Below are 26,955 nucleotides of genomic sequence, written 5' to 3'. Positions count from 1 at the left end.
GAACCCCATGGACAGAGGAGCCTGGCAGACTACAAGTCCATAGGGTCACAAAGAGGTGGACACAACTGAAGGGACTTAGCACGCACACATGCACTGTTATTACACTGGCACTAATAAGTTTACTTAAGAGTCACATTGGTATGCATGTGGAGGACTTATAATCATACATGGTCACTGAAAGTGTACATTGAAATGTCTCTTTTGGAAATCAATCAAGAAATATATCAGAGAACATTAAAATATTCATTCTTCTGAGATATGTTTTAAGGAAAATGATCCATGCTAAAGAAAAGTATGAGCAAAAAAATTATTGTGGCATTATGTATGATGATGAAGAAAATTGGTAACAAAGTAATGTCCAGTAGTAGAGGCTAGGGACTTAAAATGACAACTGTGAAGTTTATACAGTGATACAAGCAATGGTAGGATATATGAATAAATATCAATAAGTAAGAATACATCAATAAGTTAGGTTAAATTCAGGATGTAATTTTATATTTACTGTAACTAGAATACATGTGAGTGCTCCCAAAGTATAGTGGGATAAGTGGAACCTTTCAGTTAGATCTGAGCTGACGTCTCAACTGACAAATTTATCGCTTGTGTGGTCTTAGGCAACTAAGTTAGCCAATCTGACCTAGTTTCCTCAGAGACTTGTGAAAATTGGGTGAATTTATGTCTCAAAAATGCTTCATGTGACGCCTGGTACAAAGAAATCACCAATAAACAGTAGTTGTTACTTATTATTGGGCTTCCCTAGTGGCTCAGTGGTAAAGAATCTGCCTGCAATGCAGAAGACCCAGGTTCGATCCCTGGGTGGGTGAGATACTCTGGAGAAGGGAATGGCTGCCCACTCCAGTATTCCTGCCTGGGAAATCCCGTGGACAGAGGAGCCTGGCGGGCTACAGTCCACGGGGTGGTAAAGAGTTGGACACGACCAAGCAGCTGAACACCACCATCACCAACATTAATTACTATTATCAGCAGCTCAGATGGGCAAAGACAAACAATACACACCAAAAATGAAGATAATCATATTGGGCTTGTAAATAATGTTTTCCTGACATGAGGTGCAGGAAAACGCACAATGAAGAAAAAAGATCACAAAAGCAAACAAACAGATAAAATCAAGATGGATTTTGACCTTTAATATCTGAGCCTCTTCTCTTGGTCTGGCCCCACTTCCACATCCTCAGCCTTGCCTATTATTGGTGCCTACACCGTAAGACTCAGATTCCTCTTTCTTGTCATTAAGGCGTTGTTCAGAGCAACATGTCGAAAATCAGAGTAGTTAATATACCTGTGTAAAATGCCACCTTGATATGCTCCATCAAGATGGATATGAGTTTTATTTCATCTCTGTGGATCATACTAAATATGCTTAATCTTCAAAAGAAATCAGTGTCGCCAGAGTACTTCACGTTGGCTTATTACATTTTTATAACAAAAACTCAAAGTGACATTTAATCTTGTTCTTCATCAAGTCAAATTTTTTTCGAATGACGGCACACTCCTTTCCTCTTTTTGTTGTCATTTGTTTTTAAGACCTGTTTTCTGGCTTAAGTCAGCTTAAGCCAAATCGCTCTGGGTTGCTTTATTTTTAAGATTTTATTAATTTATGTGTTTATTTATGGTTGCATTAGTTCTTCATTGCTGCATGCGGGCTTTCTTCTCTAGTTTCAGTGCCCAGGCTTCTCTTTACGGTGGCTTCTCTTGTTGCAGAGCTCGGGCTCTAGGGCTCGGCGGCTCGGTAATTGTGCATGGGCTTAGTTGCTCCACTGCTTGTGGTGTTGTAGCCACGTGTTTCGGGAAACAAGCTCACTCAGAAGGACAATGCAGATAGTGGAGTGCAGTTTATTACACCAGCAGGCCCAAGGCAGAGTCTCCTCTTAGCCAAGGACCCCGACCAGGTTTTGTGAAAACCTTATATACCCTAAGCGTACATGCCCAAACCCACCTCCCCAAATTCCCTGAAACTAGTCTGAACAAAGGAAAAGAAAGACACAAAGTTAACCTGTGATTCATATGCCTTAGGCCTAAGTAGTTAACAGTGGACAATTATCAATAGGCCTGTGGTCATACCCCAATAAGCATAATAGAATTTATGTTTCTATTCAGTTACACAGACAATTAGGGTATTCTTTTAGGCGATGGAGAGTCTAGGTATAAGCCCTGCGGCTCTTCCATGGGGGGGGGGGGTCTGGTTTTCCAGTTGGTATGTCATTTCCAGAGATACTGGCGTATAGCTCAAAGTCCACAGTCCAGCCCAAGACGGAGTCCTGCTTTCAAGATGGAGCCTATTCTGTCTGTTTCTTCCTTCAGTGGGATCTTAGTTTCCAGACTAGGGATCAAACCTGTGTCCCCTGCCTTGGCAAGTGGATTTTTAACCACTGGGCCACCAGGGAAGTCCCAGCTCTGACTTATTTTTAAATACATTATGCAGTGTAATTTGCCTGGACTTAAACTGAGTAGGAAATACAGCTCTATTATTTCTGATACAGCGACCAATTTAGAGGACATGAAGATTTTACTGGGTTCATATACCATATCTTTAAGGTTCCCTAAAGAAAAGTAAATGACTAGAGTGATGATTTTTTTTTTCTTCCAGGACGGCAAGGATTAGTTTTATCGTATGTGCAATATTTCCAGGCGTACCTGGTTTTCCCATCTGAAATATTTTTGGTTAAATCTTTGAGGGCCTAGGACTTCCCTGGCAGTCCAGGGCTTAGGATTCCGCTCTTCCTCCACTTCTGCAATGGCCGAGTGTTCAGTCCCCGGTCAGAGCTTCGCAGCAAGGCTGAAAAGATTCCAGAATTGTAAAGTAGTAAACCATTGTGTGGAAAGTGATGAACCTTCCAGAAGCAAAGGAAAGTTCTCTATAAAACTAAAAGAGGTCCTGTTAGTAATGCAGTTGTCATCTCTCTGCTTCCCTGGGAGAAGCAGAATAGAGTCATCAGGCACGGATCTTTGCTCAAGGGGGAAAAAACAGACCAATTGTCTTCTAAGGCAGGGGTTGCTTATGTGGGTAATTCAGTTACTAGTCCTCATTGTGTTAATAAAATAAATAAATAAATAAATGACTGTGAAAATAGGACTCATTTTCTCAACAGGAATATGTACCCTTTGGCAATAGCAAGTGTGCTGATTCCTTGTGTTAGTTGCTGAGTCATGTTCAGCTCTTTGTGATCCCATGGACTGCTGCACGCCGTCCATGGCGTACAATGGTGGGATGTCCTCCACCATCTCCTGGAGTTTGCTCAAACTAATGTCCATTGAGTCAGTGTTACTATCTAACCATCTCATCCTCTGCTGTCCTCTTCTCCTCCTGCCCTCAATCTTTCCCAGCATCAGGGTCTTTTCCAATGAGTCAGCTCTTTGCATCAGGTGGCCAAAGTACTGGAGCTTCAGCTTCTGCATCAGTCCTTCCAATGAACATTCAAGGTTGATTTCCTTTCGAGTTTACTGGTTTGATCTCCGTGCAGTCCGAGAAAATAATAGAATTACTGCTAGCTTCAAATGTCAGGCTGTTGCAGAAACCAGTACTTGAGAAACCAAGCACTACCCTTGGAGAGTTGGAGATCTCAGGTTTATTACACCAGCGGGCCCAGAGGAGTTAACACTCCAAGCTCTGAGCCCCAAAGAAAGGGATTACAGAATTATTATAGACAGACTGTAGTGGGCAACACTAGCTGTTAATAGGCTGGGTTAAACTAAGTGGTTTTGCACTTGGAGGAACAGTGGTCAAGATGGGGAGGGGGATGCCTGACCTGGACAAGCATGATTAAGCAGGTTTGCAGGGGCTGAGTGATTGCAAAGAGCAGGACAAGCGTGAGCGAGATAAGCTCCAGTTCCTAGTATTGCAAGTCTTCACTTTCTGAGAGTACATGACCTATGTGATCTAGACATTGCAAGGGGCAAGTTGAGTTACAGAGGCAAAAGGAGAAGGAGGTTATGTAAAATTTTAACTTTTCCTCTTCAAAGCAGTGGGTATCTGGATTGGCCCTTAGAAGTTTGCTTGGGGGGCAACTTCAGCTGTGCAGAACAAGAACACTGTCTTAGCAACATCATTCAAAACAAGGAAGTCCAGGCCAAAATTCGGATCAAGTTTTGGTGCTAGAGGAGGAAGGAGATAGTGGATGCCAACAGGGATGTATTACAAAAGCCTGCAGAGTTTTTTCCCCGCTAAATTACTAAGTTTCTGGACTTCCCTGGTGGCCCAGTGGTTAGGACTTCACCTTCCAATGCGGCCTTGGCGAGGGGGTGCAGGTTTGATCCTTGGTCGGGTAGCTAAGATCCGACATGCCTCATGGCCAAAAAACCAAAACATGACACAGAAGAAATACTGTAATAAATTCAACGGAGACTTTAACAGTGGTCCACATCAAAAAAGAAATTACTGAGCTTCATCGAAATATATGTGCATTTGCATAAGTTTACTAATAAGATGCTTAAATCAAGTAAAATATCCACAATTCTGATCTTAAGAATGTTTTCTGTATCTGATGGCTTCTATCAACCATCCCTGGAGCAGCTGTCAATCATGTTTAATATTTAGTGGACACAGTGAGACTTACCATGAAGGAGAAAAGCTAAATATCAGTACACACTTGTTTGCTTTTAATATTTTAGGATATCTCAAATTCTGTGTCAGCTTCCCTTATAAAAACTAGTAAGAAGCTGTGAACCTCTTCTGTTTTCCTAGATTAAAATTGGATTCCAAGAATTTCTATGTGAATTTTATGTGAATCCAAGAACTTGCCTTAACTTTCCAGATTTAATTTATTGCAATGAAAATAAGAAAATAACTTTCAGTTGCTATACATCCTCTTGGCAAAAATACCTCTCATAATAAATGAGAAAAAATAGGGAATCATCTCTCTTACGAATTATTTATTTTCTTTCACAGAAAAGGACAAGCCTCCACTCAGCAAGGCTGGGCAGGATGTGGTTTTGCATCTGCCCACAGATGGCGTGATTCTGGACGGCCGAGAAAGCACAGATGACCACGCCATCGTCCAGTATGAGTGGACACTGCTGCAAGGTGACCCGACAGTGGACATGAAGGTAATTCATGTTGTAATTGTAAAGAAAACTAATGTTTCAGCAAAGTGATCTTTCTACTTACGTTCCCCAAATGTCTGTAAATTGGCAGAAGTGTAAAATGGAGAAAGCATAAAAATGATTGTTGAAAAGGTGTCTTATTATATGAATTTACTTTTCTTCTGAGTAAACAGTGATCCTGACCATGTGTTTTGTTCTTATTTTATTATTTTGGCCACACTGTTCAGCTTGTGGTATCTTAGCTTCCCCGCCAGGGATGGAACCTCAGCCCTGGACCACCAGGGAAGACCCTGGCCATGTGTTTTAAAGCTTACCTTCATTCTTGCTTGTTTGTCGACTTCTCCAGAGCACATAAAAGCTTCAAGGGGAAAGACTGATGCTTTGTTTTGTTGACTCAAATTAAAAAATGTTTTTAAAACATTTAAGAAATGTTAAAAGCATTATATGTTTTCCTTTCTTCTTTGTTTCAGTTCAAAGCCCAAGTAGAAAATGTGAAAAATACAAAAGAGCATAGAGAGGAAAATAACAACAAAATGAACTTACTCTTCACATGATCCAGAAAGCAAGTGTCTCACTTAGCATTAGGCCTGCCTGAGTTAGTTGAGTTAATTAAGTGGGGGAGTTTGTCATCAAGGGCTCCGATCAAGTGCCCCTCACTGATTTTCATAAGGCTTACCTGGGCTGGAATAGCAGCCAGTGGGAATGAGTCACTTGTCCAGTGGCTACCTACACTCAATTAAGATGTAACTGACATGCAACATTATATCAGTTTCAGATGTAGGACATAATGACTTGATAGACCTATATATTGTGAAATGATCCTCACAGTAAGTCTAGTTAACATCTGTCACCACACAAAGTTACAATTTTTTTTCTTGTGGTAACAACTGTTGTGATTTACTCTCTTAGCAACTTTCAAATAGGAGACAGTGTTATTGACTAAAATCACCATGCTGTACATTACATCCCGTGACTTATTTATTTTATAACTGGAAATTTGTACCTTTTGACTCCTTTCATTTAGCCCTACCCCATGCCTCTGGCAACCACCAGTCTGTTCTCTATATCTCTGAGCTTGGTTTGGGTTTTTTTGTTTGTTTGTTTGTTTGTTTTAGAGTCCATGTAAGTGTGAGATCATACAGTATTTAATTTTTCTGTCTGGTTTATTTCACTTACCATAATGACCTCAAGGACCATCCATGTTGTTGCAAATGGCAAGATTTCCTTCTTTTTATACACCATATTTTCATTATGCTGTTATCAGTTGATGGACGTTTAGGTTGTTTCCATATCTTGGCTATCATAAATAACATGGCAGTGAACATGGGGTGCATATATCTTTTTTAAATTTTATTTATTTTATTTTTGGCTGCTCTGGGTCTTCCTTGCTGTGCACGGGCTTTCTCTAGTTGTGGCAAGCAGGGGCTACTCTCTACTTTCAGTGCAAGGGTGCTCATTGCAGGGGTTCCTCTTGTTGTGGAGCGCAGGCTCTGGAGTACCCGGCTTCAGTAGTTGCGATGTGGGCTTAGTTTGTTGCCGCATGGCACGTGGAATCTTCCTGGACCAAGGATCGAACCCACGTCCCCTGCATGGCAGGCAGATTCTTAACCACTGGACCACCAGGGAAGTCCTATATGTCTTTTCAAGTTAGTGTTTTTGTTTCCTTTACATAAATACCCAGACATTGAATTGCTGTATCAACACAGAGTCTTGAGTCGTTAGGAAAGTGGCTTTTTATTAACCCTGCCAGGCCTCTTTGTCAGTTCAGTTCAGTCGCTCAGTTGTGTCCAACTCCTTGCAACCCTGTGAATTGCAGCACGCCAGGCCTCTCTGTCCATCACCAACTCCCGGAGTCTACCCAAACCCATGTCCATCGAGTCAGTGATGCCATCCAACCATCTCATCCTCTGTTGTCCCCTTCTCCTCCTGCCCCCAATCCTTCCCAGCATTAGGGTCTTTTCCAATGAGTCAGCTCTTCGCATGAGGTGGCCAAAGTATTGGAGTTTCAGCTTCAACATCAGTTCTTCCAGTGAACACCCAGGATTGATCTCCTTTAGGATGGATTGATTGGATCTCCTTGCAGTCCAAGGGACTCTCAAGAGTCTTCTCCAACACCACAGTTCAAAAGCATCAATTCTGCGGCGCTCAGCTTTCTTCACCGTCCAACTCTCACATCCATACATGACCCCTGGAAAAACCATAGCCTTGACTAGACGGACTTTTGTTGGCAAAGTAATGTCTCTGCTTTTAAATATGCTGTCTGGGTTGGCCATAACCTTCCTTCCAAGGAGTAAGCGTCTTTTAATTTCATGGCTGCAATCACCATCAGCAGTGATTTTGGAGCCCCCAAAAATAAAGTCTGACACTGTTTCCACTGTTTCCCCATCTATTTCCCATGAAGTGATGGGACCAGATGCCATGATCTTAGTTTTCTGAATGTTGAGCTTTAAGCCAACTTTTTCACTCTCCTCTTTCACCTTCATCAAGAGGCTCTTTAGTTCTTCTTCACTTTGTGCCATAAGGGTGGTGTCATCTGCATATCTGAGGTTATTGATATTTCTCCCGGCAATCTTGATTCCAGCTTGTGTTTCTTCCAGCCCAGCGTTTCTGTATATTGTCACCCTGCTTGTTTAATTTATATGCAGAGTACATCATGAGAAACGCTGGGCCTCTTTGTAGATAAGAGCATTTCCTGGCTTAGGCAGATAAACTTCACCCAAATCATTCCAGTCAGAGAAGGTGGAGAAACGTCTTTGTTGGTTTGCCAGGGCTGCCATAGCAGAGTACCGCAGACTGGATGGCTTAAACAATGCATTTCTCACAGTCTTAGAGGCTGCAAGTCCAAGGTCAAGGTGTCAGCAGATCTGCTTTCTTCTAAGGCCTCTCTCCTTGGCTTGCAGGTGGCTGTCTTCTCCTTCCTACATCTTCACAGGCTCTTCCCACTGTGAGAAAACACTGATTTCTACTCTCTTGGGATGAAAACAAGAACAGTAATCAGCTAGTCCCTCATGACTGATTTAAGCACGTTGATTTATCCAAAGACTATACAGTCTTAGAATTGGACCAGACCTTCGACCCCATCTTACCCAGTCTCCTATCCATACAAAAGCCCCTGCTTTCACCTCCCTTCTAGTAGTCATCCAGTCTGCCTGGTATTTCCAGAGATGAAAGCTGACTAGTTCGCATCATGTCCTATAACATCTTTAATCAGCTCTCATTATTGGGCCAGTAGGATGTGCCTGCCTGTTACTTCTATGCATCTATGTTGGGTCTTCCTTTTGGAAAAGCACTGAACACATCTTTTTATTCTATGCAGCAGCAATTAAAGTTTGTTTTTGTTTTTTTTTAATGAATGTCACCACTGGAAATGGTCTTCTCAGAAACCAATACTCCCAGTTCTTATGATGTTCCTCATATGAATTGGTTCTTAGACTGTCCACCATCCAGCCATTTTTAGATTTTCTCAGGTTCATCCATGCCCCTCTTAAAATCTGACCCTCCTAGTTGAAACCCATACTTAAACTGTGGTTCTTCCTGACAGACTATTACCTCCTGTGATCCAGACATTGTCTCACTTCTATTAATGAAGATTCACTTACATAAACTATTTTAATATCTGCTTCTCACTATAGGTTCATGTTGAGCTTTCCATTAGAAACTACAAATATGCATGCTGAGTCGTGTCCAACTCTTTGTGACACCACGGACTATAGCCCGCCAGGCTCCTCTGTCCATGGGATTTTCCAAGCAAGAATACTGGAGTGGGTTGCCATTTACTCCTCCAGGGTAGGTTCATGTTGAGCTTTCCATTAGAAGGAACGCCTAAAGCCTACTTCATCTTTCCACAAGAATTGCCATCTTGAGGTCTCCCCCATTCTGTGTTTGTGTAATTGATTTATTGAACCTGATTGCAAGGCATATGTTTATCCTTTTTATACTTTGGTGTAGTTTTCAGCTACAACAGAAATAATGTTTGAACTTTGAATATCATCCATTATATTGGGCGGAGAAGGCAATGGCACCCCACTCCAGTACTCTTGCCTGGAAAATCCCATGGATGGAGGAGCCCGGTAGGCTACAGTCCATGGGGTCGCTAAGAGTCGGACACGACTGAGCGACTTCACTTTCACTTTTCCCTTTCATGCACTGGAGAAAGAAATGGCAATCCACTCCAGTATTCTTGCCTGGAGAATCCTAGGGACGGCGGAGCCTGGTGAGCTGCCGTCTGTGGGGTCGCACAGAGTCGGACACGACTGAAGTGACTTAGCATAGCATAGCATAGCATTATATTGGGCTTGGCAAAAAAGTTTGTTCATGTTTGGCCGAGTCCCTTCACTGTTCACCTGAAACTATCACATTGTTAACTGGCTATATACCCCAATACAAAATTAAAAGTTTAAAAAAATTTTTGTTTGGGTTTTTCTTTAAGATGTTAACCCTGATGAAAAACTCAAATGAACATTTTGCCAACTCAACATTTATTATTCTTCTGTGCATTGTGTCAGCTGTAAAATTAATACATTTTTACTAACATTTCTGAGAATTAAGATTGATCAGAGGGCTTCCCTGGTAGCTCAGATGGTAAAGAATCTGCCTACAGTGCAGGATACCCAGGTTCAATCCCTGGGTCAGGAAGATCCCTTGGAGAAGGGAAGGACAACCCACTCCCACACTCTTGCCTAGAGACTTCCGTGGACAGATCATGGGGTCACAGAATCATACACAACTGAGTGACTAACACTTTCACTTTTACTTTCAAGATGGATCAGAAAAGGTGCATGAACAAGCCACTGATCAGACCTCTATGAGAGTTCCCTTGAGGCAGACGCTGACTATTAACTGGCACTCATGGATATATTTGTTCAAGCAATTCCAAATCTGTCTCTATGATCACCTAGATTTTGACAGTTGCTACGAAAAGCTTTATTCTGTAGATTATGAATTGTATGTATGAATGCCAAATAAAAATAATGCTGATGATTCAGTATTAAATTTGCTGAAGGTGTTTATAAAGAAGTAACAAAATTAGGCATTTAAGGCTGACTAAAGAGGAAAATGTCTGGGGCTTCCCTGGCAGTCCAGTGGTTTAGACTCTGCACTTCCACTGCGGGAGGTGGGGATTCCATCTCTGGTCAGGAGAACTAAGGAAAGAAAAAAGAGGAAATTGTGGACCAATTCCCCAGCCAGGTTGTAACAGTGATAGCACATAGACCTAAAACTATCAAGCCACCATCTAGCAACAAAGTCTGCAATAGAGGAGCTATTTGCTCTCAAACTCCAACTGTCTTATAGTGGTGTACATTCACTAATGCCCTCAAAGTTAACTCAACTCTCATTGGTCAGGCTTTCCAGTGAGTGCCTATCCCAACCCCTTCTTGAGCCCTCCCCTCTCCACTCTTAACTATCTGCAGAATTCTCACCCCCTTTTCTCATCTTCCATGGTAGAATAGTCAACCCTTACTTTGTTTTGCAATACTTTAAGACCAGTTTCTAGGACCTATGCTTTCACATCCAAATCACCCATTCAGGTCTCCAAAGAACAAAAATAAATGAGGTTCTCCATCTTAAGAAGAATTATGCTGCCATCTTAATTACGATAAAATTAATAGCTAACCTTATTTTAGCATCTAGTGTGTGTCCAGTATTGTTCTCAGTACTTTAAGTCGACTAAGCATAAGGAAAAGCTCATGTTCTTATGGAAAAGCTCATATGGTTTCCTCATTTATGAAGGAAACGAGTAAGAGAGATGACTGGCCATGGCCAAGAGGATCTCTTTGTTTTGTTTTGTGCTTTGGCTGACCCATGTGGCTTTGGGGATCTTAGTTCCCTGACCAGGGATTAGACCCAGGCCACAGCAGTGAATGTGCCAAGCCCTAACCACCGGACCACTAGGGAATTCCCAAGAGGTTTCTGGTTTTAAAGTCACATATTTTCTGCTCTCTAACAGGATATTCTACATCCATTTAACTGAATATTATTCTATAACATATTCTTAAATGTAAGAAGACACTTGTTTCAGACAGTCCATTGTATGTTGCTGAGTTTCATGATTATTTAATGTAATACGTTAAATCTGAAGTCAGAATGTAAAATATGATACAGAGTATGACAATGTTCAGGGAGGTTTGAAATTCATAAATCTGCAGATTGATTTCCATTCATCAGATGTGGAAAATTGAGCTAAACTGTCTTAAAATACCATGTGTGAAAATGTTCGTCTCTCAGTCATGTCTGACTCTTTGTGACCCCATGGACTGTAGCCCGCCAGGCTCCTCTGTCCATGGGGATTCTTCAGGAAGAATACTGGAGTGGGTTGCCATTCCCTTCTCCAGGGAATCTTCCCCACCCATGTCTCCTGCATTGGAGGCAGAGCCATGTGTAACGGAAGCCTACTAAAAGATGGATATTGTTTACACTAATAACTTCATTATTAACTTAAAACCAGTTGCACACTGGTGTGTCTGCTATAAATAATTAATTTTTACAAACAGATAGGTGTATTATCTACATTGAAACATATTTGGGAAGTGGAAAGAATAATTACACCAGGACCACAGAGATAAACTGAGACCGCCTTGAGCAAACAGATGCATGGATCCCTCTTGTTAAAATTCAAGTTTCATGAGACTGAATGATTGGTCTCCTAATTAATCTCATTTTTAGATCCCATTAAACGGATTAAAATAGTATTTTAAAACTGAGGCTTAGAGAAAAGGTTTTCTGGGAAAGGAACATAAACAGAAAGAAGAATATTGACTTTTTGTCCTAGGGGAAAGAGAACGCAAAATAAATGTCAAATTTCAAATTGTCTTCTGTCTTACGTAGGAGATATTTTGTGGTTTACCCCTCCTCAGTCAGATTCCCTGGGATATAATCTGGGTCAGTACTGAAAATGACCACAGAAGGAAAGAATCATATATGTTAAGGAGAGTATTAAAAAAACATATTGAAAGACTTTCTAAACATTTAGTTAGCAGGGTTTTCAAGGCAGCCTGGGTTGTTTAACCAATACGCAAAGTTCCAGAGAACCCATGTGATCTTTGAAGAGTAAAGGCTATTAATAGCTATGTCTGTCTTCTGTTTTTCATTTATGTTTGTTGATAGCAGGTCAAGAAAATATATAAAATCTATAGTATCACAACAGAATTTATAAGGATTATGAAGGATTTCTTTAGAATTATTTTCAGTGAGGGACAGAGTGATGAGTGGAATAGGGATTTCAGTCATTTGGATGCTGCCAGGATTTCTTCCCCTTCCTCCTTCCCTCCTCTTCCTCCTTCCATTTCTGCTTCCTTCTGTCCTTCCTCTTCCTTCTCATCTTTCTTTCTTCCTTTCTTAATATTTTTTCCCTTTATCTCCTGAAGCCTAGAACTATACTTTGTACTCACTAGGATGCTAACACTTGCTAATTGATCGGCTCCTTTAAAAAAAAAAATGATTGACTATTTTCCTAACCTTTCAAAAAACTTCCCTTTTAACCCTCAAATTTTTATCATGCTTCCTAGCAAGATGAGCAGGCCAGCATTGTTCCACACTCTGGCCTCACACTGATGTTAGGAAGGGACACTAAGAGCTATCTAACAATTTGCATCTCATCAAAGGAGATCCTAGACACATATCACCCATTGTTTTTTCTTGGCTACTGGACAATGTCTAGTCTTCATGAAACAAATTGTAAATCCCTTTAATAAAAGTTATCCTAGATATTCTAGGCCATGGGGTAGGGGTAGAGGAGCGAAGGGGAGTAGAATGTTTCTAAATTTTAAAAAGAAAGAGAAATGATATTAGTAAATAACTGAGAAAGCTTCATATCACATTTCAACTATTTCCTTCCTCAGTGAATGAAAGAGAGAAAATCTTAGTACAGCCTCTGCTTGGCTTTGGTTTTTGAATCCTTGATTCACCATTTCCCTGTGCCAGATGGGATAACAAAAGCCCTCTTTTCAAGGTATTATCATTGCATGAACAGGGACATCCTTCTATGGGCCAAGATTGGGCTCTTGTCTAACACTCGGGCACAAATGTTCCAAGGAGATACAGGTGCTGACAAAGTAAGAGACTTCACTGGGAAGGTGTGCCTGGGTGGAGACCAGCAGGATAAGGGGACCCAGGAGAACTGCTCTGCCACTTGGCTCACAGTCTTGGCCTTTATGGTGATGGGATTAATTTCCAGGTTGTCTCTGGCCAATCATTCTGACTCAGGGTCCTTCCTGGTGGCGCATGCATTGCTCAGCCAAGATGGATTCCAGCGAGAAGGATTCTGGGAGGTTGGTAGGACATAGTGGTAAAGAACCCACCTGCCAATGCAAGAGACGTAAAGAGATGCTGGTTGCATACCTGGGTCAGAAGGAGCCCATGGAGGAGGTCATGGCAACCCCCCTGGCAACCCCCTCTAGTATTGTTGCCTGGAGAATCCCATGGACAGAGGAGTACGGCAGGCTGCCGTCCATGGGGTCACACAGAGTTGGAGACAACTGAAGCGACTTAGCGCGCACACACACACACACACACACACACACACACACACACACACACACACACACACACACACACACACACACACACACACACACACACACACACACACACACACACACACACACACACACACACACGGTGGGACATATGGACTGGCATCTGCTTTCTCTTTCTGACCTTTGCCGAATTCTTTCAGTTGGAGGTAGGTCATAGGTTCCACGTTCCTTACTACTATAAGATAACTCATGCAAGTGGTTACTGTTGAACATGGCCAGAGTGAGTGGACGGTTTCAGTCAGTGGTTCTCCTAACATTATTACTGTGATGAAAGGATGAAATGCAAATGCAAATAAGATTCCTGGAAGAGTGATCAGCACAGAGTTAACAGTCAAAAAGCATGTTATTCTATTTATTCTGAGATCATCTTTCCTTTGATGGTATCCATGTGATCTCTGGTAGTTCTGTCTTGCACCCAGACAGACTATGTTGGTGCCTGGGTAATATTCTCTTACAGTTTCTCCCAAGGAACCCCAAATACTTACTCCCTATGTTCAACAGTGCCCAGAAGGCCTTTCAGTCCAGTTCAGTTCAGTCGCTCAGTCGTGTCCGACTCTCCACGACCCCATGAATTGCAGCACGCCAGGCCTCTCTGTCCATCACCAACTCCCGGAGTCTACCCAAACCCATGTTCATCGAGTCGGTGATGCCATCCAACCATCTCATCCTCTGTCGTCCTCTTCTCCTCCCGCCCCCAATCCTACCCAGCATTAGGGTCTTTTCCAATGAGTCAACCCTTCGCATGAGATGGCCAAAGTATTGGAGCTTCAGCTTCAACATCAGACCTTCCAATGAACACCCAGGATTGATCTCCTTTAGGATGGATTGATTGGATCTCCTTGCAGTCCAAGGGACTCTCGAGAGTCTTCTCCAACACCACAGTTCAAAAGCATCAATTCTGCGGCGCTCAGCTTTCTTCACCGTCCAACTCTCACATCCATACATGACCACTGGAAAAACCATAGCCTTGACTAGACGGACTTTTGTTGGCAAAGTAATGTCTCTGCTTTTAAACACGCTATCTAGGTTGGCCATAACCTTCCTTCCAAGGAGTAAGTGTCTTTTAATTTCATGGCTGCAGTCACCATCAGCAGTGATTCTGGAGCCCAAAAAAGTAAAGTCTGACACTGTTTCCACTGTTTCCCCATCTATTTCCCATGGAGTGATGGGGCCAGATGCCATGATCTTAGTTTTCTGAATGTTGAGCTTTAAGCCAACTTTTTCACTCTCCTCCTTCACCTTCATCAAGAGGCTCTTTAGTTCTTCTTCACTTTCTGCCATAAGGGTGGTGTCATCCGCATATCTGAGGTTATTGATATTTCTCCCGGCAATCTTGATTCCAGCTTGTGTTTCTTCCAACCCAGCATTTCTCATGATGTACTCTGCATATAAGTTAAATAAGCAGGGTGACAATATACAGCCTTGACGTACTCCTTTTCCTACTTGGAACCAGTCTGTTGTTCCATGTCCAGTTCTAACTGTTGCTTCCTAACCTGCATACAGGTTTCTCAAGAGACAGGTCAGATGGTCTGGTATTCCCATCTCTTTCAGAATTTTCCACAGTTTATTGTGATCCACACAGTCAAAGGCTTTGGCATAGTCAATAAAGCAGAAATAGACGTTTTTCTGGAACTCTCTTGCTTTTTCGATGATCCAGCAGATATTGGCAATTTGATCTCTGGTTCCTCTGCCTTTTCTAAAACCAGCTTGAACATCTGGAAGTTCACGGTTCACGTATTGCTGAAGCCTGGCTACAGGGAACAAAACCTCATACCTCCAGTGCCTGTGGAGGAAATCCTCCAAACTCTGGTCTTGAGGTGGGAGATAGACGGACACCCCACCTCATCCCCCTACCCCACACACACACCCAGGGTGAGCGTTGGAGTTTGTTCCCTGTGGACAGAAACTCCAAAATATCTTAGAGGGACCATCGAGAGAGGAGGCTGGGCCCTGCCGAAATAAAAGATTATAGACCACATATTACATATTTCTCATTCTTGAAATCAAGGAGACCCTCCCAACTAGAAAGCTCCTTGGAGGTCAAAAGGGGAGTGATGTCAAATCTACCCATAGACCTCTTCAGTGGAATCCATCTTGCCTAAGAAATGTGCATGCATGCATGGGAGGATCCGGAAATATTCCTAATATGGGTTCTGAACCAGGCAAATCAAAATGATCAGCCAAAGGACACCCAAAGGAAGAAATATCTCATAAAAGTGATTCATACTCTCTGAATCCGGCCGTGTGTCCGTCCACGTGTACTGTATTCTTTTTCCTCCTAATAAACACTTGTTTAACTACTTCCCGTCTCTGTGGGAATTCTTTCCTGCCAAGCCAAAGGGCCAGGGCCTTGTCCCTTGTCTCTGGCCTAGTGTCTAGGATTCAGCTCTCGCTGCCATGCCCCAACCTCAGTCTCTGGAATCGGAGCCCTCGATTGCAGGTGGAGCCCACCCCAGATCAGTCTGGGGTCAAAACAGTATGGTGTCCCATTCCCCCCCCCCCTCCGCTTTTGGAGATACAGGATAATGTGTTTATTTCAGAATTACTTAAATTTAGTAACCTTAACAAACAGGGAGTTTGAAAGTTAACAGTGATACCTTTGTAAGTCCCATTCAGGCCCCTTTTGTTTTGACTCAAACAGTTTTAGTTCCACTGATTCATTTCCTGGGGTGCAGTTTTCCACTGGTTTCCAAACACTCCCTCACCACACACACCCTTCGGGGGATCCAAGGATAATATGTTTCTTTTGGAATTACTTAACAGACTTGGTAAGTTTAGAAGTAACAATGACACTTTTATAAGTCCCACACAGTCCCCTTTTGTAATCACCCAAGGAAACAAGAGTTCCAGGGATTCATTTCTTGAGGACCATCATTTTTCCACTGGTTTCTGGACAGTGTTTTTTTTTTCTCTCTCTTTTTTTTCTAAACAGGGCTTTTTTGAAAAGTGCAGTTTTGTTTCTTTTTTTAAGACATTTATTTTATTTATGGGTTACTCTTCCTTGTGGTGCTTGGGCCTCTCATTGCAGTGGCTTCTCGTTGCTGAGCATAGGCTCTAGGGTGTGGGGGCTTCAGTCGCTGATGTGTGTTCTCAGTAGTTGCAGCCTGCAGGCTCTAGACATGGGCTCAGTAGTTGTGGCACATGGGCCAAGTTGCTCTGAGACACGCAGGATCTCCCCAGACCAGGAATTGAACTCATGTCCCTTGTTTTGGCCCTGGAGAAGGGAATGGCAATCCACTCCGGTATTCTTGCTTGGAGAATCCCATGTACTGAGGAGCCTGGCAGTCTACAGTCCATGGGGTTGCAAAGAGTTGGATACGACTGAGCGACTAAGCACCCTTGCACTGGTAGGCAGATTCTTAACCACTGGATCATCAAGGAAGCCCCCCCAAAGTGTGGGTTTTGACACTGAAAAACCAGAGAATAACGGTTTCCTGGGGGTGAGAGCAAAGACAGAAGGGGAGACAGAGAAGCAAAAAAAACACCATATGTCAGGGCACCAAAACAGATATGGACCTCGGCAAAATTTCACCTACATTATTGCTTCTCAGCTATTTTATTCACCTGAAGATTTTAATAATGGACAAAAAAGTTACAGCAGCCCACAGGGCATTTTTGAGACACAGAAGATTATCAAGGCTGCAGATTTCCTAAGAAACATCTGGGGATAAGTTGGCACACGTGTATGAATATTCCATGGTGGCTTTAAGGATTTCTTTGTATTTTGTTTCAAGAATGAGGGGTGATGTCAGTCAGTAAAAAAAAACACAACCTACTCCCAACCCCACAGCAAATCCTAGGATTTACTGTTCTAATTAAACAGGAAGATACATGAGAACATAATAGATGAATAATTCATACCTGTTTTGTTTCAAAGTTAACCTGGAGCCTTGACGTAGACTACTCTTTAGGCGTGAATTTTTTTACACAGTAGCCTAAGGGCTTCAATATTTAACTGCTTTTTTTTTTTTCTTATTTAAGAAAAAATACTTTCTAGGAAAGGTTGAAAAATAATCTCCCTGGGGAATAAAAAGCTCTCGTGAAAAATAAATCTGAGTAAGCTGAGTTGTGAAAGCTCTACTCCAATAGCAGCAGGAGCTTTGAAGTCTCTTTCCTATTCAGGAACACTCAGCTTCCGAGACAATAAATTTACAGCATAATAGGCTTCTGGCATCACAATATCTGCAGTCAATCTGGGCTTCCAGGTCCTCTTGCATTTAAACCTGAGTTCCTATCACTCTCCCTTCAAAGGTCCCGGCACTTCTATTTTGGGATGGGTAGTGGGGTGACGATGGGGGTTGGGGAGAGCTTTTAGAGGTTTTAAAGGACTTTGTGTGTGTGTGTGTAAGGAGTATCTGACTTTTTCGTATTGCAACAGGTAGCTGCTTTGTGCATGAGCTGTGGTTTAGGTCTTTCTAAGAAATGATTCTTGGAATAAGAACCCAGAAGGCTTTGAGCTCTGCTAACTCGGAGGCAGGATTCTACAGTGACTACAAGCATGGACTTTGGAATCATGTGCTGTGTTGTGCTGTGCTTAGTTGCTCAGTCGTGTCCAACTCTTTGTGACCCCCATGGACTGTAGCCCACCAGGCTTCTCTGTCCATGAGGATTCTCCAGGCAAGAATACTGGAGTGGGTTGCCATGCCCTCCTCCAGGGGATCTTCCCAACCCAGGGATCAAACCCAGGTCTCCCACATTGCAGGCAAATTCTTTACCATCTGAGCCACCAGGGAAGCCCAAGAATACTGGAGTGGGTAGCCTATCCCTTCTGCAGGGGATCTTCCCAGCCCAGGCATCAAGCCCTCAATTCCTGCATCTCCTGCACTGGCAGGCAGACCCTTTATTTTGGGCTATGCTGGGTCTTCATGGCTGCACAAGGGCCTTCTGCAGTTATGGCAAGTGAAGCCTACTCTTCATTGTGGTGCCCAGGGTTCTCACTGTAGTGGCTTCTCTCATCTTAGAGCATGGGCTCTGGGGCACATGGGCTGCAGTAGTCATGGCATGAGGGCTCAGTAGCCCTGTGACAAGTGGAATCTTCCCGGACCAGGGATTGAACCTGTGTACGCTGTGTTGACAGACAGATTCTTAACCACTGGACCACCAGAGACATCCCCATTTCCCCTATTTGTATGTCTACATATGTTTCTACACACTCTTAGCAGCTAACTTTGCTCAACCCTTTGGATTTTATATGCTGCTTCTTCATGCCTCTAGCCCTTCTTCCTAAGTTTGTAAGAAGATGATTATTCTCTGATTGGGCTGAGATAGAGGCAAAGAGTCGGACACGACTGAGCAACTAACACTTTCACTACTCTTTTTTTGACTAGGAAAATACAGACAATTGAGTTCATTTTGCTTCTTTTATGAAATTTTGGGTCATATCTGTGATGAAAAGTAAATAGAAAAAGGAACATGTAACTAAAGAACAGAACCTAAGCATGTTCACCTGAAATATCTAGACAATTGTATTAATAATAGCAGTTTATGTTCTGGCCTCTGTTGGTCAGTTTAACTGTCCTCGTGTCTCCTTCAGCCTGTGTGTGTGCTGGGTGATGGCACTGGATTACAACAAGGATCTTAATGGCCTTCAAACCACTAACAGAGTTCTCGGTTTTGCAAGTTGACACAAGGCAGAAAGCTAGCATGCCTTTGGGTTCATTGGTTCAGTGGAATTTCTTACTGAAATATTTTGTATGACATTATCTTGTCACTACTTATGACAAATTGCCCAATGCCTTATATACTTTAGAAGCAACTGTGGGGGTGAGGGGAATAGAGAGTTAGTACTCATTTTGTAACCAAGTGTTGTACTAATAATCATGTATGTGTATATGTGCGGTATATAAAGAAATGCAAATGTATGTTCCTTGCCACTAAATTACGATTTTAGGGAGGTGCAGTGGAGCCAGAATAACAGACTGAGTTATACGTTGATTTAACCAGAGGCCAATCATCAAAGCCTCTATAGAACAGATCCTGGGCAGAGATTAGAAGTTCTTTGTTTTATTAAAGGTAATGTACCTTTCAAGTTACAAACTGGGTGTGTTGTGGTACTTCCAAGCAGCTAAGACTCCGAGCTTCCGGTGCAAGGGGTGTGGTTCGATTCCTGGTGGCGGAATAAGGATCCCAGATGCCCTGGGGCTTGGCAAAAAAAAACGAAAACTGGATATGTTGCATATACGTCTGTGTGTGTGTGTGTGTGTGTGTGTGTGTGTGTGTGAATCCTTCCCAGTGTTATAAATGTGAGGAGACGTCTAGAAACACCTGAATGCTTGGAGGGAAATCATCTTACAGTTCTATATATTCTTATATTGATGCTGAGGAAAGATAGCCTTTGTTAGCTAAATAACTAAACTAAAAAGGGCCAGGGAATTAAAGGTACAGATTACTTTGTATAAAGTAAATAAGCTACAAAGATGTATTGTACAGCACAGAGAATATAGCCAATATTTTATAGTAACTATAAATGGAGTAGTTATTGAGTCACTATGTTATACACCTGAAATTTATCTAATATTGTAAATCAACTATACCTCAATTAAAAAAAAAAAAAAACACATGTCAAGCTATGTCACAAAAGAGACTGAAATATTAAATCAGGGACTTTCTTGGTGGTCCAATGATTAACACTCTGCACTCCCAATCCAGGGCATTCAATCCCTGGTTAGGGAACTAAGATCACTAATGCCAAAAAAAAAAAGCTTAAAAAGATAATCAAATCAAATTAGTGTTTTGCCTTTTACAGCTTAAAAACCTGAAAGAATTTTCTGTATCCAGGAAATAAAACCACTGAGGGAAAAGTGAAGTGAAGTGAAGTCGCTCAGTTGTATCCGACTCTTTGCGACCCCATGGACTGTAGCCTACCAGGCTTCTCTGTCCGTGGGATTTTCCAGGCAAGAGTACTGGAGTGGTTGCCATTTCCTTCTCCAGGGGATCTTCCCAACCCAGCGATCGAACCCAGGTCTCCTTCATTGCAAGCAGACACTTTACCCTCTGAGCCACCAGGGAAGCCCCACTGAGGGAAAAAACAACGTGAAATGAGGAAATCCAAAAGTCAAAGTGTTTGCTTCCTTTTCTCTCTGGGTCTGGGAGACAAGGTGAAACAGCAAACTCTTTTAACAAATTGCTGCACAAGAAGGTGCAAGAAGCCTTTTGTAGAAGAATTTTCACAGACTAACAGGATCTTGTTGACTTTTGCATTGCTGCGCAAGAAGGTGCAAGAAGCCTTTCGTACAAGAATTTTCACAGACTAACAGGATCTTGTTGACTTTTGCAGTTATCAAAATAAATCTCACACAAAGCTCTTGGTATTAAGTTACTGTACTTAGTTTCTGCTCACAGAGGAAAGGCCTGCAGGTGTGGACCGGTGCCAATTGCAAAGCCTTCTTTGGAGGCCCTTCAGGCAAGATCCACTCTCTGCCAGCAGTTGTCAGCACCTCCCTTTTCTGTTGGTGTCCAAACCCAGCAGCTCTCAGAGCTTTTCCATGGAGACAGATGATTGTCATCACGCCCATGGATAGCTGAGCTACAAAATCTGACATACCTGTCCTTCCCCTCTAAGCAGATTTTTCAAACTCTATTTATCTGAAAAAGTTTTTGAGACAAACTTCTACACACCTCGGCTATATTTACTAGAGTGCTGTTGCCCCATAAGGGCCAGAGGGAAATTTGGGTCATTGAAAACCATATTAAGGGGCTTCCCTGGTGGCTCAGTGGTGAAGAATCCACCTGCCAGTGCAGTAGACACAGGTTCGATCCCTGGTCTGGGAAGATCCCACATGCCATGCACCACGGCTCCTGAGCCTATGCTCAAGAGCCCCTTGGGGAGTGATGTGCAACTGCTTGAGCCCTCGAGCTGCAACTACCGAAGCCCATGCGCCTTAGAGCCTTTGCAGGGAGAAGCCCGAGCACCGCCACTAGAGAAAAGCCCAAGCAGCAACAAAGACCCAGTTGTAGTTGTTTAGTGGCTAAGTGATGTCCGACTCTTTGCAACCCCATGGACTACAGCACTCCAGGCTTCCCTGTCATTTGCTATCTCTCAAAGTTTACTCAAACTCATATCCGTCAAGTCAGTGATGCCATCCAACCATCTCATCCTCTGACCTCCCCTTCTCCTCCTGCCTTCAATCTTTCTCAGCATCCGGGTCTTTTCCAGTGAGTCAGCTCTTCACATCAGGTGACCACGAGAACCCCAAGAACAGTACAAAAAGACAAGAAGAAGACCCAGTACAACCAATATATAAATAAAATTATTTTGAAAAACCATATTAATCCTGCCAAGTGAATAAGGACAACTAGAGCTGCCATTTAATAAAGATTGTCAATTCACCCCCACACACACACCCCAAAAAAGAAAAAAGCAGGGAAGGGATATTTCGTTTGAAAAGACCGAAATTTGTGTGCACCCAGGTCTGGATCTGGATCCAGTCTTTCCTGCCTCAGAGAGGAGGTACCTAGGAAGGCCAGAGGAAGCCTTTAGAGCCCAGGTGGATGGACTGGCCCCTTAGAGGGGGGTGCTCTGTCCTTCCAGCCCCAGCATTGGGAAGAGGCTCCCAGAGAAGGCTCGGCCCGCTAAGGTGTAGCTGGACGCTGGCACACTGAGTGTTGACATCCAGAAGCCCAGTACCTCACTTGCCTTCACAAAAATCTGACCAGGGCTTGGGTGAGGCTGATGTCTGTGTGGATGCCCCACCCAGCCCCCAGCCTCAGTGCTTCCCTGGTCCCTTAAAATCTCCATTAACTTCATCTGGGCCTCACTCAGCATCCCCCAGTCACAACTGCAGTCCCCCCATCTACCTCGGACACTCGGGGCAGCAAACCCCTGGGCTGCTGGCCTTCGGCAGTCTTAGGTCTGCGCTCGGGCAGACCAGCTGAGACAGAGGACAGAGCCTCTCTCTCACACCACCTTGTTCAAGCCTGCGGGGCTCCTGTCAGCAAGCTCCGGTGTGGTCATCACCCGCCCCCGAGTTCCCCTGCGTTCCTGTCTAAGTCCCAAGAAGCAATAAACAGTGGTGTCACCTGCCGCATAGCTGCTGCCTGGCACGGCCTGCCTGATTCTGAGCCAGAGTCGGAGAGAGCGAGAGTCTGCCTGGCCACCTCCTCTGGGCAGATCCGCCCTTCACCACCCGCCTGGCCACCCACTCCCTTTGCCTTAGCCGCACCCCTGTGGCCATAGGGAGAGGTCATAATGACCCTTCCCTTGCAACCATATGGGTGGGGGTAGGAGGGAAGTTTCCCAAAGAAAGGGGGTGTCAGGCCCCCAAACCGCTGGAACTCAAGTCTCCTGGCCAGCCTGCCAAAATTGTGTGTAATCAGTATTCTGAGACCTAGGACCAGGAGTGGAGAACGGGGTCATAGGACTGCTCCAAGGATGGCACTGATTTCCAGCTCAGGAGGATGTCAGATTCTGTGCTTCGGGTTCTTAACTATGATGTTTCCTGTTTGGGTATCAGGTGCCTCAGTCTGGAACCCTGAAGCTGTCCCACCTGCGGGAAGGAACATACACCTTTCAGCTGATGGTGATGGACACTGCCGGGCAGAGGAGCTCCGACAACATCTCGGTGACTGTGCTGCCCGGGGCCTTCTCCACAGGAGGTGAGAAGGAAGTCCTTCCCTCGCATTCATGGTGGCCAACAGAAGTCAGGCTGTGCATGGAAGGGTGGTGTTAAACTGGCATTTTAGGGGCTTCCCTGGCGTCCAGTGGTTGAGGCTTCGCCTTCCAGGGCAGGGGTTGCAGGTTCCATCCCTGGCTGGGGAGCTAAGATGCCCACATGCCTTGAGGGCCAAACACCAAAACACAAAACGGAAGCGAGGGCTTCCCTGGTGGCTCAGTGGTAAAGAATCCATCTGCCAGTGCAGGGGACACGGGTTCTATCCCTGGTCCGGGAAGACTCCCACATGCGGCGGAGCAACTAAGTTGTACCCAGGAGCCACATCTATCGAGCACACGTGCAACAACTGCAGAAGCCTGCACGCCCCAGAGTCCGTGCTCCACAACAAGGGGGGCCACTGCAGTGAGGAGCACTCACACCACAGCCAGAGAAAAAGCCCAAGCAGCAGTGAAGACCCGGCACAAAGATAAATCAATAAATAAAATTAGTTTAAAAAACCACCAGAAGCAATATTGTAACAAATTCAATAAAAAGCTTTAAAAATGGTCCACATAAAAAAATAAATTTGCCATTTTATATTCTAACTGTGCAATATAATGGGCCCTTCCGTTTTATTTTTGGCTGTTGCCGAATGGGAAAATCTTAACTAAAAATGTGATTACAAAACTAGGCTCCACTATATTTCACGTTAAGTGACACTGCCAGAATGGGGCGGGAGTGGAGTGGAGCACTTCACACTCCAGGGGATGACAATAGAAAATGTGAGTCACAGGACCTTAGAGATGCCCCATCTTTCCTTGACTCAGTTTCATAAAAGACATCTGGGTTTCCCAGGAGAAGGTGGGGACCACCCTCCTGTTTAAAGGAGGGTGGGCTAGTTGATACTATGTTCAAAGAATGCAGCTAAGAGGTAGATTTAAAACAAATTAAAACATATACCGTGCACGTGTCAATTTAAAAGGACTGTTCAAAACTTTTGGTGGACACTTTACACAGAAGCACGGATACGTTGATAATATAGCTCGACCTATATATAATGGTTCCCATATTGTGTTGCTCATTGTAAGCTCATTTCTCTCATTAATCTGTTTCTTACTTTCCCAAACATCTACAGTTCTAAGATTAACTCATTAAGTTTTAAAAAATGTAAATGGAACTTGGCAGCTATAGAGGTATTGCAGAGATCATGTGTGTGGGTGTTGAGAGTCCTGTAACTCGGTCAGGGGATACTTGCTCAGCATCTGCTGTGAACCGAAACTGTGTGCGAGGAAGTGAGCATGCATGCTAAGTTCCCAGACTTGATCCCCGGCCCTGATTAGTGACCCTTCACTAACCTTGGCTCTAGCAAATTTGTACCCTGTCTCCTGTATCCTGTATCCTTGATTCCTCCATATTTGGATCATAATCAAGTGAGCAGTCGGGAGAACAAGAATAAAATGATTGGATTTGCTTGTACTTTGGCTGACCTTGTCTTCCATCGAAGAGAAGGGTCAGTGTACATATTAGAAATGAAGGAAGGAGACTTTAGAATTCTAAGAACTCTTCCACCTTGATAATTTGCGTTCCACAAAGATACAGTGCTAGCAAGATACAGATACTAGCAACATTCAAAATTCGGTCGGCTGGCTTTTCTTGTGGTCTAGCAGTTAAGAATCCACCTGCCAGTGCAAGGGATGCAGGTTCGGTCCCTGGTCCAGAAAGGCTGCACATGCCTCGGAGTAACTCAGCCCCATGTGCCACAACTACTGAAGCCAGTGTACCCTAGAGCCCATGCTGGACAAGAGAAGCCACCACGATGAGAAGCCCTCACACCGCAACTAGAGAGTAGTCCCAGTTCTCTGTGACTAGAGAAAGATTGAGCACAGCAACGGAGACCTAGTGCAGCCAAAAATAAACAAGCAAATCCTAAAAAAAAAAAAACAATCAGGTTGGCTCACTCCTGTTCAACCACGGTTCAATTTGACCTGGAGGAAGGAAGAGCAGCTGGAAATAGTACCCCAAACCCCGGTCCAGTAGAGGATCGTGAGTCAGCGATGGGGAATGAGCCAGCCAGCTTCCCAGTCCATATTAGAGTCCATATTAGAGCCTGTTTGTGGACTTACTGCAGCTATACAGAAGAGCCAGTTACTTAAAATGAACCTGGAAATTCTGACTGTGCACTGGGGCAGGAAGTAGGGGTGGTGGGGAGTAGAAAACAATGGCACCCAGTTGAGCTGAGGTCATGGCCAGTGGGGAGGTGCTGAGTTTGGAGGGCTGTGGTCCTCCTGGGCAGCTGTCAGCCCTACAGAAATTAGCCAAGGGAGAAATGGCCTGAGCTGATGGAGGCAAAGGGCTGACATCAACCAGCTACTTATTGATTTGATTTATTTACTCTGGCTAGTCTTCTGGGCTCCCAAGGCAACTAGAGAGTAGCCAAGTTGCCAGTTGTACATTTCTGGCCTTTCTGAAGATGACAAAAGTGTATTTGAAGCTGCAGAGAGTGATATGATTCACCTCTTATTACTGAAAGGCCAGTCAGGTGTAATAATAGGTCTTATGTAGGGCTTCCCTGATGGCTCAGATGGTAAAAAAAAAAACAAAAAAACTGTGATGCGAGGGACCAGGGTTTGATCCCTGGGTCAGGAAGATCCCCTGGAGAAGGGAATGGCAACCCATTCCGGTATTATTGCCAGGATAACCCCATAGACAGAGGAGCCAGGCAGGCTACAGCCCAGGGGGATCACAAAGAGTCTGACACAACCGACCAACTTTGAGAGAGAGAGAGAGAGATCTTATGTATGTAACTTTATACAGAAAATAAAAAGAATTCTGTTGTGTTAACTGCCTTCTGGAATCACTCACTGGTTAGACTGGAATAACAAAGTGAATTAAAGTTAATAAGACATCACATGCTGCTGTTTAGTCACTAAGTCATGTCTGACTCTGCGAACCCATGGGTTGTAGCCCAGAACAGGCTCCTCTGTTCATGGGATTCTCCAGGCAAGAATACAGGAGTGGGTTGCCATTCCCTTCTCCAGGGGATCTTCCCGACCCAGGGATCAAGCCTGAGTCTCTTGCATTGGCAGGTGGATTCTTTACCACCAAGTCATCTGGAAAGCTATAGGACACCTCAGAGAGACGTTGAAAATGAGAGATGGGGATTGAGAGGGCTTCTGTCCCCTTGATTATATATACAGATCTTGCAGCTAGCTTGCTTTCTGGTAATCAAAGATGGCAAGTTCTGTAGTAAACAGACAAGCACATACCCTTGTTTCTGTGATAACTTGGTTCAGTTTTGGATGTACAGGCCACATGTTTTCAAGCTTTGTGAAAAAATAATCTAGTCAAAACGAATAAAAAACAAACAACAAGCAATAATCTACTCAGAGAGCAAGCCAACAGACAGTTCCAAGATGACCCAGTTATGTGGTCTCCATATAGGATCCCCTACAGACAGTCAAGACATTTTTTAAGATAGAAACGAAAATATCAGAACTTATATTTGTATTCATTTTTAATCCTCTTTACATTTTCAGTCTGTTTTGTGACATGTATTAAACTGTTACGACAGTTGCACATGTGTACGATTTATAGATTGGAGATATATATGGTCAAAACAGCCCAGAGACCACTGATCCAGAAATACATGGATAGATTATTCCCATGGATCTGTCTCCACAACGACCAAGGAGTCAGGAAAGCCTTGAGGTGGTTAGGATTTTCATGTCACGAGTTTAAAAGATGTCAGCAGGGGCTGCATCCTGGTCAGT

The 26,955-nt window shown here is 43.6% G+C and overlaps 1 protein-coding gene across 1 annotated transcript in view; it reads left to right on the top strand.

Moving 5' to 3' along the window:
- LRP11 (LDL receptor related protein 11) overlaps positions 1-26,955 on the top strand; it is a 55,380-nt gene that overhangs the window by 4,662 nt on the left and 23,763 nt on the right. Inside the window, exons 2-3 of the mRNA XM_081529936.1 lie at positions 4,907-5,064; positions 23,048-23,189. Coding sequence (XP_081386062.1) covers positions 4,907-5,064; positions 23,048-23,189 — 300 coding nt within the window. The remainder of the gene's footprint in view (positions 1-4,906; positions 5,065-23,047; positions 23,190-26,955) is intronic.

Source organism: Giraffa tippelskirchi, chromosome 9 (assembly GCF_054371585.1).
Source record: "Giraffa tippelskirchi isolate mGirTip1 chromosome 9, T2T-mGirTip1v1.2.pri, whole genome shotgun sequence".
In the NCBI taxonomy this organism is placed as follows: Eukaryota; Metazoa; Chordata; class Mammalia; order Artiodactyla; family Giraffidae; genus Giraffa; species Giraffa tippelskirchi.
This window is presented reverse-complemented; position numbering and strand designations above follow the sequence as displayed.